The 12177-nt window shown below is 42.6% G+C and overlaps 1 protein-coding gene across 1 annotated transcript in view; it reads left to right on the top strand.

Annotated features, from left to right (window-relative positions):
• The window catches only part of T265_07010 (hypothetical protein), a gene marked incomplete at both ends in the record, with an annotated part of 34695 nt that extends 22682 nt beyond the window's left edge, over positions 1–12013 (top strand). The window contains 4 exons of the mRNA XM_009172431.1: positions 1085–1120; positions 3295–3454; positions 10033–10084; positions 11287–12013. Coding sequence (XP_009170695.1) covers positions 1085–1120; positions 3295–3454; positions 10033–10084; positions 11287–11465 — 427 coding nt within the window. The remainder of the gene's footprint in view (positions 1–1084; positions 1121–3294; positions 3455–10032; positions 10085–11286) is intronic.
• Between the last annotated feature and the right edge of the window lie 164 nt (positions 12014–12177).

Raw genomic sequence — 12177 nt, 5'->3', positions numbered from 1 at the left:
AGCAGAGAATTGTCCGGGCCCAACTCATGCTACCAGACAACGACACAACTGCTTTTGTTGGCGTAAACTGTGACCCCTGAACTTTAGAAAGAGAGTGTGATGAGAATTTTTACGTCAGTATTTTTCATCAGGAAATCTGTCATTTATCGGTGACACTGATGCCTGAGATTTTGAGTAGATGGCTGTTAATGTGTGGCAATTGTGCCCAGCGGGAGGATGAATCATTTTAAGTCGTGTATACACGGTTGACTTCCAGTTAATATACGTCGCATTCACCGTTTGCGTGTTAAACTCGGATACTACAACCGGGGATTTCTCAATACTACGAGTGACTTGATCTGCATGCTCCACTTTTGAAGTACATAGTTCACTTGTGGGTCACTTGACTGTCATTGTTTGTGTAAACTCTGAAACCACATATACAGTGCGGCTTGCCTGGGCGTTGTTTGTAACATGCCACCGATGCGATCCGACAGTTTCGAACATGTGAGATTTAGTGGTTATCAGTTCACTTTGATGGTCAATCACACGATATTGCCGACAAGCAAGCTGAAGCTGTGGGGGATGTACTTACACACCAAAGTGATGGTGCAGATTTTATCGTTGCAGTCTTGACCTACATAGCCGCTTGACAAAATAGTCAAATAAGTGTTAACTTTCACCAAGGTTTCGGCCAACGGTTCGTCCATGAATACTGGTGCGTTTGTTTGTATTGGGGGTTGCAATATGCACGTGCTAACGGCGGTGTGGTGGCTGATGATGATGGTGGTGGTGGCGGTGGACCACCAACGAGGGATTCGCAGGATGCTATCAACTTCCGTTGATTCTACCGGCTTCGGCTGATATTCCGCTGGCAGATATAGTTGACCTCAAAATGTAGGGGCGATTGGTCCGAGTGGTTTAGGTCTAACAGCTCACCAAGGAACAGCAGAAATTTGGTCCATATTTAGGTCAAGTTGTATCCATCACATGGAATTCGTGATGCAGTCAGGACTAAACACGGAGTCTTGTTAGTTTTCTTTGAATGTAGGCCACGGCCACACTAACACTTTGTCACACATGAAATTTCCGTTTTCCATTTTAGACGTACCAAGATAATCGAGAAAGTCGACTTGCTGAGGTGAGTGTCATGAAACGTACCAGAGTTTGGATGTGGAATCTAAGGTCATTTTTCTAATCAGTGACTCGGGTGATACCGTTCGCTCGATTTAAATACGCAACATTATTGATACTACGTTCATTCGAACACCTGCTCTCGCTTTGGGATTTGAAATATCCCAATCTTGCAAGTGACATTTGTGGAGAGAAACTGGTCTTATCGCGTTTGTAAAATGTATCTGTGTGAGCTTCAAAGTAACGTTATCACGACCGCCATCTTCAGCAAAAATCCTTTATATAACCCTTCTTTGTGCACTACGTTTGGGTGACATAGGGAGAAATGCTCAGACACAACCAAACTGCGGGTCCGTCAGGTGTTTCTGTAGATGAAGATAACATTACCGTGCATGACCGGTGAATAGTTCATGTAAAATGCCTCTTGGGAACTAGCAGTGCTACAGTGAACTTGCACAGCCACAACAAACATTCGAGCTTTCCTATACAAGTCGAGCTATCGAAAAAACTTTAATCGTCTGTGCCCAACTATGTGCCGCATTTCTCTTTCTAAGAAAGGCGAACTTTTGGTGATGTGGAAAATTTTTTTAATGGGAATCCTCTTCTAAATAGTAAACTGTTCATCAATCCCCAAAGTTTATGGGGAAAGGGGGTTGTCAAAAAAGAAGTGAATTCGTTGACCAAATCCCGATTAGTTGGTCAAACAACAACAGCTGAATGCATACATGCGCGCATCTGTTGGTCTTGTTATGGTTCCAGACTCTATCCGGTGTAACCCTGCGAAACCAGATGAACCGATTGAACTCTTATCAACCATTGAGGGAATGCAAATGGCAACGATCTTTCTGAATGGAAACTGACAACCAAAAGCCCTGCTGCACAACTCTGAGTGATGACACCTGAGTAATTGTTCCTATGGCCTATTTTCTGAGAAGATGATTGTGATAATTAGCTCATCAATCAGATCGTGAACAATGTGTAAAAGTGAGGAATGCGTGCGCTGACATCAACAAAGGCCGAAGATACGATGTATGAACTTTGATGAAATTCAATAGAACCGTAATGGAAAGAATTTTCAAGTTAGTACTCAGGAGACTTTGTAATTCGCTGTGGGAAATAATATTTTTTATTCGTTGTCTTCAACTGGCCTCCCTCCACAGCAGGATTTTTGTTTTGGCGTAGTGCTGGACTGTTGTTCGAGAAAAACCGGCCAAAAACAATGACCCCAAGCGGACGTTTAAACTGTTCTCAAAGCAAGACAACTTAACGAGTCACCTACATGGCTTATCAAAATGCTAGGATTAGCAGACACCCGTTCACACTGGGTCAAATTATTCGAATAAAATACCAGAGGCTTCTTTGCTGTTGAGCATTTAAAATCATCATCTTTCGATAGCTCGAGGCTGCTTCCTAAAAGATATGGTTTTGTAGCCAATAGGGAATATCTCAAGAGAGAAGCATTTCTGGTGATCTGGGATAGTGATTTTTCAAAGAAAGTACATCTGCGTTTGATCAACACTTGAGATACAGCCAGTGTTAGGCACTTGAGAAGGGATTAGCACACTTTGGTTCCTTTGTTATCCAAACTGCATGAAAATGTGGATGTAGGAGAATGAAATGTAATAGCGTGCAGTTAGATGTTGGTGGACGGCAAGCCAGCGGTTGCATTTTTATTCATGATGTACCAGCCAATCTAGCGGTTTCCATTGTGAACTTCGTGTTCCACTAGTCTTAACCTAAAAGCTTGTTGACCTCTACCTGCTGATATGAAATATGGAGTAAAAGAGCCATCTAGTCAGCTTCAAAATGAAGAATTCATATCTTGGGCGAAAAGAAAATGGGGGGGCTAATCTGGCGTTTGGTCTCAGACTTCGTGTTCCACTAGTCTTAACCTAAAAGCTTGTTGACCTCTACCTGCTGATATGAAATATGGAGTAAAAGAGCCATCTAGTCAGCTTCAAAATGAAGAATTCATATCTTGGGCGAAAAGAAAATGGGGGGGCTAATCTGGCGTCAGTTTTGGTCTCAGATGCCTTGTATGGGCTGTGTATTTGTGTGTATGTTCACTTTTAATCAGTTTCCAATGTTTTTTGGTGGCGTAATTTGAGTCCCGGTAGGATATTTATCAACTTACCGACTTTTCTCATTCTTAACCCTCAACCGATCCCGCAAATCCTCCAGATGTCCAGTTCTGCTGATTACTGGTTCTTTGGGTGCCCACAAGCCTTCCGTCCAGCGTTTTTACAATGCTCTTCTACAGTCCGCCCGCACTGACCCCGATCGCCTGAAGCATATCGAACTTGTTCAACTTGACGATGTCGGGAATGTCTTGAGAGGAGCAGTAAGTCATTCTCTTTGATGTGCAGTAGACGCATATTGAAAAGCGTTGTCTAGCACTACTTAGAGTTTTGTTGTAGTCTGTTCGGTTGAACGGACTAAAATGAGAGGTCTATCTCGGTTTTAGCGATTCCCCGCATAATAAGCACGTCTCCCGTGCCAGAAATCATCTTGAATCTCACCCAGGTCTCCTCAAGCTTGATGTCCCCATTCCTAAAAACCTCATTCTACTTTATACCAAGAATGCCAAGATTTTCCTCCACGGGGCCAGTTGTGAGCACGTTTATTTTATCGCCATAAGGAGCGCTTTGGGACCAACCCTAGCTAACATTTATATCCAAACTTGAGCGGTCTGCCGAAGCCGGCATATAACATGTATTACGACAGTAAAGCTAGTTAATTGATATGTTACTGGTCATGAACAGCTAGAGACAAGTCAAACACCTGCTATATGTTTAGAATACTCTGCGTCAGAACGGTTTCGTGTCTTGCTCTGTATATAGGAAAACTACGTGGAGTAGAAACCAAGTTGCGGAGTTTACGCGCGATGCAGTAAGAACGTCCACAGGTACTGGCTTCAGTCCACAGAGCTAAACAGGTTTGCACCTTGCATCTATCCACGAGGGAAACCAAACTGATGAAAGATGCACTACTATCAAATAACGAACCTGACCACTTCATCGAAAAACAATTGGCTCAGAGCGATAAACCAAAAGGATCGCTCACAGTACCGAAAAAGATTTCTATCGATATTCCATGCCTTTAGTTTATTTTAATGTATCTCTGCACCGTACTTACAGTGCAGAACAGTTTTGCGTGAAAGCATATCCACGGGCTATTTAGCACCACCAATAAAAATACCGGCTTTGGTTTTATCTGTAGTTCATTGCGTTTATCGATTCACCTATAACTGCGCTGGTGAGTTAATCAGTAGAACTGGCAGCAGACTTGAAGCGTGAATAAGGTGTTAAAAAGCTCCGTACCACATCAGATGAGCGTTACACAACGCTTTCAAAAAGATTGAAATTCCTTGTGGCCACACTAATTAGTAGTTTTAAGCGTGTCTTCTGCGCTCAAAATGACCTAAGGTTCACTCGGGCTGTCTTGAGTCGACTGTTTATTCACATTGTTTCAGAATTGCATGAATGCTGTAAGCTGCATTGTATAAGGTCTTACACATTTTTGGACGTTTTATGGCCGAAGTTTACGAATTCAATTCATCCCGCAAGCTTATTGAGAGACAGATAAACTGCTATTGAGGACAATGTCGGGAGCTCAGACAGACAAGTGAATTTGAACTAAATGTAGTTTGATACGCACATTGCAAGTCCTAATACTCTACTTGCGTTACTGAGCTTGTGATCGTCAGGCGTGGGATAAGAAACAGAGTTATCTATATAATCATGCCAGATTCTTGCAATAATTTATTCAGTCAGGATTTATTTTCTTTGACCAGTCAAGGTAAATATCGTCCGACTAGTGAATGAGAACAAAGAGGACTTTGGTTTGAGAATTTAGCTCCTGAGACGCGGAATATTTTCTGCTGTATGGAACACACCCTCAGCGGATTAGTTTTTCGCCGTAACATAGGACGTTCACTGGACAGACGGATTGATTTCATCTACGAGGACTGATATGAAACAAGTGTTTTTGAAGAAAAAAAAGCGAATTCTGACGTATTTGAAAGCTACTCATATGTTACAGGGTGTCCGTGCAAACCACTGCCTTTTTCATACTAGGCTGTTCTCTGTGGGGAATACTGCACTTTGCGACTTCATTCTTTCGTTCACACATTGTCCCCGAATTCTGTCGGGGCGTCACCATGGGACAGCTTTAGTGATAATTCGGTATTTTATGATTAGCAACATGCAACATGCGTCACAAAAGTCTTTCTTTTCAAGTGTGATGTTCTTACTCGTCTCACCAAGGCCTTCAATGAGTGTATGTGTGCATGTATTTACTCATGCATGTATGTATTTATTCAGCACAGCCGTCGGGGCGTGGCTCACGTTTGGTAGCATGCATACTCAGATTTCCCCTCACCACTAAAGGCTTTGTTTTGTTGGTGTTTTGAGGATAATATTGAGGGCGAAATTCTGGGACGGGGACAACAAATCATAGTTTGTTTACGTTGATGAAAACCTTGGGTTGAGACCATCAATTATTAAATGTTGGTTGTCACAACTTTCCAGTTTATCACAAAAGGCGATAGCCTTTGAAACGTTCATTCAAGATTTGTGTAAACCGGCTTAAAGTTACTTTTCGTAACATATGTATGAACAGTTATCATGGAACGGGTGTCGAATGTGGTTCCCACAGAGCTATACCGCTCCCCTAATCAACCCGACAACATTGAGTAACTCTGATTGGCGATTGCAAGCATTTTAGTGCAAGATCTGTAGCACCATTCCGAGCTGAGATGAACATCTAGCGACCAAAATAATCCGACAAAAGTCGGGTATTTAATATACACGATCTTTTAGTGCAAGTTGGACGTTGCATGTCACATGCTGGTTAAGCTATAGTTATCTTGAAATGTGACGAGCAAGACGAGGCTTGCCATGACATCAGTATTCACCCCTGTGCTTGCACATTTGAGGCTCTTTCAACCTCTAGTAGGTTGACTTATCGGTTTAACCTTGAGGGCTATCCGAACTGAGGCCTGTTATTGGGAATGTGCCTCTTCTCAAAAGTGAGAGGGTGGAGATCTGCTTACCTTCCACGTAAATTGGTGATTAGTTTCGAAGATTTTGTGTGACTAGAGAATCTGACTGCCTTTTCCAGGATGTGACCAAATGTAGTCACCACTGATCGCAACAGAAGTTAGGAGTAAACTGATGACATCACTGAAAATATACCAAGTGTGATAATGTTTGATCGAAAATTTCAACTCCCTGCACAACCGCCCCACTAGTGCCGAATTTTCCGTAACCATCTTGATGGGAAATAGACCGTACGCAAAAATGAGGTCAAGGTTCCGTATGTTCTTGGCTTACTATCATGGAATTGACCCTATGCTTCATTCTGTGTTCATGCATTCAGGCAGAGACTATTGGGCTAGCCCCTCATCCTGATGATGGCATGCGCACATGATGCATAATGTACACAGCGGTTGCTTGCGTGTACGTTACCGCTATATCCATATTATGCGTTTTCTTAACTGCTTTGCTGTTACCGAATTCTCACTCACACGTTAAAGTTAGGTTACCACAACTGACAGAAATCCTTACATATGCGACCACACTATGCAACCATGTGAACTGAAACGCAACATCTGTTCTACTAATTTACCGGAAACATGTGATGCAAAGGGTAACTACCGCCAATTCTGGTCGTATGTGCGCAGCACGCTATTTGTATGCATACTGGTGCGCAGCGAATATCACTCAATATAAACTCTACTTTTGAGGTACGCTTTTTGACACATTAACCACAAGACCACTACTGACATGATGTTTGTCGCGTTTATTTTCGTTGGTAAGTTCAACTGGTGTTGATCTAACATGCAGCATTACCAGATTTTTTAGTCTAGTCGACTTGTGACGACGGCACTGGTCGGAATATGTGTGCTACAATGCTCCGTACGGGCTTTTATCATGAGCTAACTAGGATGAGTTACCTGCCAAGGCCTGTTTACTACGTTGCACCCAAAGATGCAACAAGCCCTTGCTACAGGACTGGACGAGATTAGTTGCGACTGACCGAGCGCTGGCTCACCCACTACGTTTTTGGACCACGTTATGGATCTAATGGTATCATGTTATTCTAGCTTCTGGGAGCTGAGAAATGAAGATTGTAGAAATTTGATTTTATTGCATTCCTCCCACTTTCCTTTTATTTGGCACTGGACAACGTGGGGACCTTTCGAAAATTCTTTACGGATTAATTATTAACTGGAAAAGTTTTGAGTCTTGACTTTTCAGCGGGTTGGCATCGGATAAAGATAAAATGCTTGCCACATCTTGCGGTGGGGGAAGTTTCAACCTAAATTTTGTCTTTGGAAGATATCTGTAGTAAAATAGTTTGCAACAAAACTGACGGTCTAGTCAGTCCAGCTTTGCGAGTATCCTAAACGGGCTTCTAACTGATGTCATGCTGGATAAAGGTGCATCAACCAACTGTTATGCAACACAATATACCACTCATAAGTTTGCTGAAAACTCTTAGACATCTCACCCTTATTGAGGCTTATCAGGTCGGCGCACTCACGTGGGCTGCCGAGGATTTTTTAGCAACCTTGTTAGTACTTTCCCTTCTGAAAATATACTAAGATATTTTCTATAGAGGAGAATGTCGGTAGCTCAGGTAGCGTAGATGGTCGTTGGCTTGTTCGCTGAGCTGGGCAATTTGGTTGCAAACGTTTCATCAACGTTTCAGCTAAATTGCCCAGCTCAGCGAACAAGCCAACGACCATCTACGCTACCTGAGCTACCGACATTCTCCTCTATAGAAAATATCTTAGTATATTTTCAGAAGGGAAAGTACTAACAAGGTTGCTAAAAAATCCTCGGCAGCCCACGTCAGGTTTCGTGCTTCTTGAGGATTACAGGTAGGTTCAGTCCCCGAGTTTCCATCAACCCTATGTTCTGCTTTCAACACAGACTGCACGAAATTTGACTTATTCACTCATTTGCACGTCAATTTGGTTTTGACGGGAGGCTCACCTGGAACCCAGCGAATCAACCTGTGGTGATGTTCTTAAGCAACTGAATTTGTATTACGTCCATACAATGAGTCGCGAAATCTCGAATATCGTATCGACTGAAACATGAAGTGGCATGGTGCGGCACATTCATTTGCTTGAGAAGATCATAAACCAGAGGTTCATCCGGGTTCCAGGTGAGTCTCTCGTCCAAACCAAACTGATATGTAGATGAGTATACGAGTCGAACGTTTGTCAGCCCATTTAAGAGTCTTTTAAGTCGAGCCTTTTTAAAGCCAGAGGAAAGACTCTAGCACATTCTTCAAGTTGTCACAGACGATTGCACTCTGAGCATTGAGCGAGTCTGAAGGGAACACCGGATCAGTAGTGCTGAAGTAGGTCGAATGGTATTAGGAGGAAATAACTCGCCCACGATAGATGAACTAATCAAACTGCACAGGTTGCGCTGGCTTGTCCACGTGCTCTGTATGTCAGTCGACTAAATTCTTCGAAAGGTTATTTTAGCACAACCACGTGAAGGATGTAAACGAGCCAGGGGAGGTCAAATAATGAATCGACAGCGAACTGTGTGCCAGTACACTCAGTTGCGCTTGTCTAGTAATCTCTCTGGCTGGGGAACCCAGAAGGGACACATCAATAGTTGGAGATATTGTCAGACATCGCCCAGTCGCGCCCTCAGTGGCGCTTGTGCATCCAAGCAATTGCCTTCAATGCATAGCTCACTTCCCGATTCCTCCACTTAAAAGTCCACGACAGCCCTTCATTTACGCACCAACTTATCGGCTCCCGTCTCCAATGTGCAGCTATCTACCTCGCCTCCCAAAATCATCGGTTGACAAAACTGTGGCAACAACAATCACTGTGCGATTAATACGCCATTCTCATAGCCGATAAAGTGGGGGTGATGCGATAAAACGTTGTTCCTGATTTGACTTCTAAATTTCTGATAACTTTGATGTTATCTGTATGCTTTTATTACTCCTGATTAGCGAAGAAATTCACTTTAGTCTTGATAATGAGTTTGTGCCAGACGGCAAACGTCGATGTTTATACCAACTAAGGTGCACGTCGGTGTTTGCTGCCTTATCATAGGAACAGTCAAATATAAACAAATAAATGGATCGCCAGAATCAACCAAGGTCTACGTTCATTTATCAGATGGTTTGGGACTTTGTAGTCACATTGCCAAATAATCTGGGCGTCCAATAAAATATAACCATTGTCGGTTCGAAAAGTGAAGTTATTTGCCGTTTGCCTAGCCGTTAGAGCAAGAGAGAAAAGCAAATTTATGAAAACTGTTTTCACTGGACAGATTACATCCTGATTTACTCGCCCCTAAAAAGGATGCTCAACCGGAGCCAACTTTTGCGGACCTGACTGGGGAGGCAAGGGTTGGCGTGAGATATGTACAATTCACTCTAGGTTGGTTCAAGCGAACTTTGGAGGTTATAATCGATGAAGCTTACGCCGTAGACAGCATCTTGTTTAATTTTTGTACGCTTGTCCAGAGTCAGAAGCCAAGCTCTATATGTCGGTGGTTCGAAATCGTGGTCGGGCGAACTCGGGATAAAAAATGATCTGTCAACAACCATATGGAGACGGGCAGTACACGGCAGGACAAGACAAGTAGGGAATTAGGGAATGGGTTGCGAAAAAAGTTTTGTCATTTTCTTGAAATAACAAGATGCATACTTTGTGCGCACATTCAATTAAAGAATATCATTATTGGTTGATATGTCTAAGTCTCTTGTTAACACCGATGTTGCTTGCCTTTGAAAGTATTTTACCAATCGTGTGATACTTCTTTTTTCGCCACATTTGTTACGTGGTGAATACGTACTTTTTTCGTTTCTTTTGTCTCCTCTGTCAGATGTACTAACATTTTCATCCAGCATATTTTTTATGTTTCTGGTTTGCAGCCGGACAAAGTTTCTGACTGTTTACAATACTTCATCCAAGGTCTTGGTTTAGGTAAGTTTATGGCATCACCTTTCTCTTCGATTTTGTGAAGCCTTCTCTTTTTCAGTTGACAGAGTTTGCACTCAATACCTACCAATCTTTAAAAACGTTGTCTAGTTTTGTTGTCTAATTCGATAGTGTATGCAAAACTCAGACATCATCGAGAAAAATGTTACACTGTCGTCTCTTGGGAAGATAGCTTACGAATCTTCGTACATGAAACACTTTCAGTTCTCTTTAGTGTCCGTTTCACTTCTGATGAGTGAAATTACGGAAGCGTTGGTCGTTATCCAACATCTAACTACTGGCTACAGGGTCCAGTAGATATCGTCACTTGCACCATTTTTGTATACATCTGGAAAGCCCGATGGTGATCAAGTATACCGTGACATTTAATCAACTGAGCCCGAAATGAAATACGCATTGAAGTTGGAAGACCTTCGATTTAGGCAAATTAGACAGCGAAAACTACATGTTACTCATAGTAGCGTAACTGACAAGAGTATCAGAGAAATACCGAAGGACTTTGGCAGATGCATATTTTCCACATGTTTCCACGATGTAAAGGACAGAGTTTTCAGTACTTTGCATCAATCCTGTGTTCTACTTGCAAACCAATTTGATAGATTTCGACAAATACATATCAATGTATATCAATTTAGTTTTGACGGGATAATCAGCCGGAACCCACCTGACTCTCTCGTTTATGGTGTCTTTAAAACATCACAAAAGAAAGGTTCAGCCGGGTTCCAAGTGAATCACCTGTCAAGGCCAAGTTGGTATGAGTGTATTTGTTCGTACACTGACGTTGCTGCACAGCAGCGGAACATTAGCGCAAAACGTGGTACTGCTGGCAACTCAAATACTAATGATTCTTTAATGTTGGCGCTTCGTTTTTGAACTAGTGAGTGCATGGAAGTTATCCAGAGAATCACCTAAAGTTAACCCAAAAATCAGACACGGCGCATCATTTATGAATTGTATAAAAAACAGAAATTCATTAGAAGGTGAAAGTATTTCTCGCTATTTTGGAGACCGATTAAGTGGATCATTTTTGCATGAATTATCCCAAGGCGTTACTGGTACAGTGGTGAGGTTTCTACGGAGGGTGGAGCTGTTGGTGTCTAGACTTTTATGGCCTGATTTTGTCAAAATAAGTTTGCTGAAATTGATACTCAGGTTGCTTTTCACTAACGTTTTGCATCCGATTTCAGCCAGCGGAATCGTCAATCGACGAATGAGCAGCACCGTTCGCCCATTTCTTCGTGGCCGCTCACTCTCTATGGAAGAATATGACCAACCAAAGGGTGTATCCTCATGCGTTTTTGATAAAAACAGGAAGTACAGCACAGCAGTGCCCGAGGGCGACGAACTAGAGGAATATCGCGCGTAGAGTTAGTAGACCCCAAAGCTTCCAGCTTGATTTGTTGTTAGATGTTTCACAAACTTCGCGCCCTTTTGCACTCAGGCACCAATAACGCATTCACCATAGCGCACTTGTGTATCAGTCAATCCCATACGCACCTTTCCATGTACCGACACTGCAACAAAGGGTGTCTTCTCATCTCCAATGCTTAGTGAACACTGTAGCTGGTTCCAACTTTGTCTGTTTCGTGTCATTCTTGTCTACAATCCAAGAAAACTGTTGGAAAATGCAACTTCCAGCTTGTTACGATTCTACATGTCGATTCATGTGCCGTTGAGCGGCGCAGCTTGTAGTAACAAGGGACCCACTGTTGTATTTGAGGCTGCATTCAACATCAGTTCATCGCCAGTTTGTGTTCCTTGGCACATGTGGATTTTTCTATCGGGCGCAGAATTGTCACTCGCTGTTCTAACTAATCGGTTGAATGCATCCACACAGTACAGTTAATAAACAACTTACCCACATTGCCTCTACTTATTCCGCTCCCTGGTGTGACAGCCTAAATGTTTGTTATGTGTAATCATATTGCGCAAGTGAACTTCATGAGATCAAACAGGTCTGGGGAGCGACAACCGCTGTATGTTGCCCCTCCCATGCCTATCTCGTGTGTCTCATTGAGTATAGGAGCGCTTTTCGGTATTTGACTCCACGTTCATCTTAGATAACCAGCAAAACTTCA

Source organism: Opisthorchis viverrini, assembly GCF_000715545.1.
Source record: "Opisthorchis viverrini unplaced genomic scaffold opera_v5_155, whole genome shotgun sequence".
In the NCBI taxonomy this organism is placed as follows: domain Eukaryota; kingdom Metazoa; phylum Platyhelminthes; class Trematoda; order Opisthorchiida; family Opisthorchiidae; genus Opisthorchis; species Opisthorchis viverrini.
This window is presented reverse-complemented; position numbering and strand designations above follow the sequence as displayed.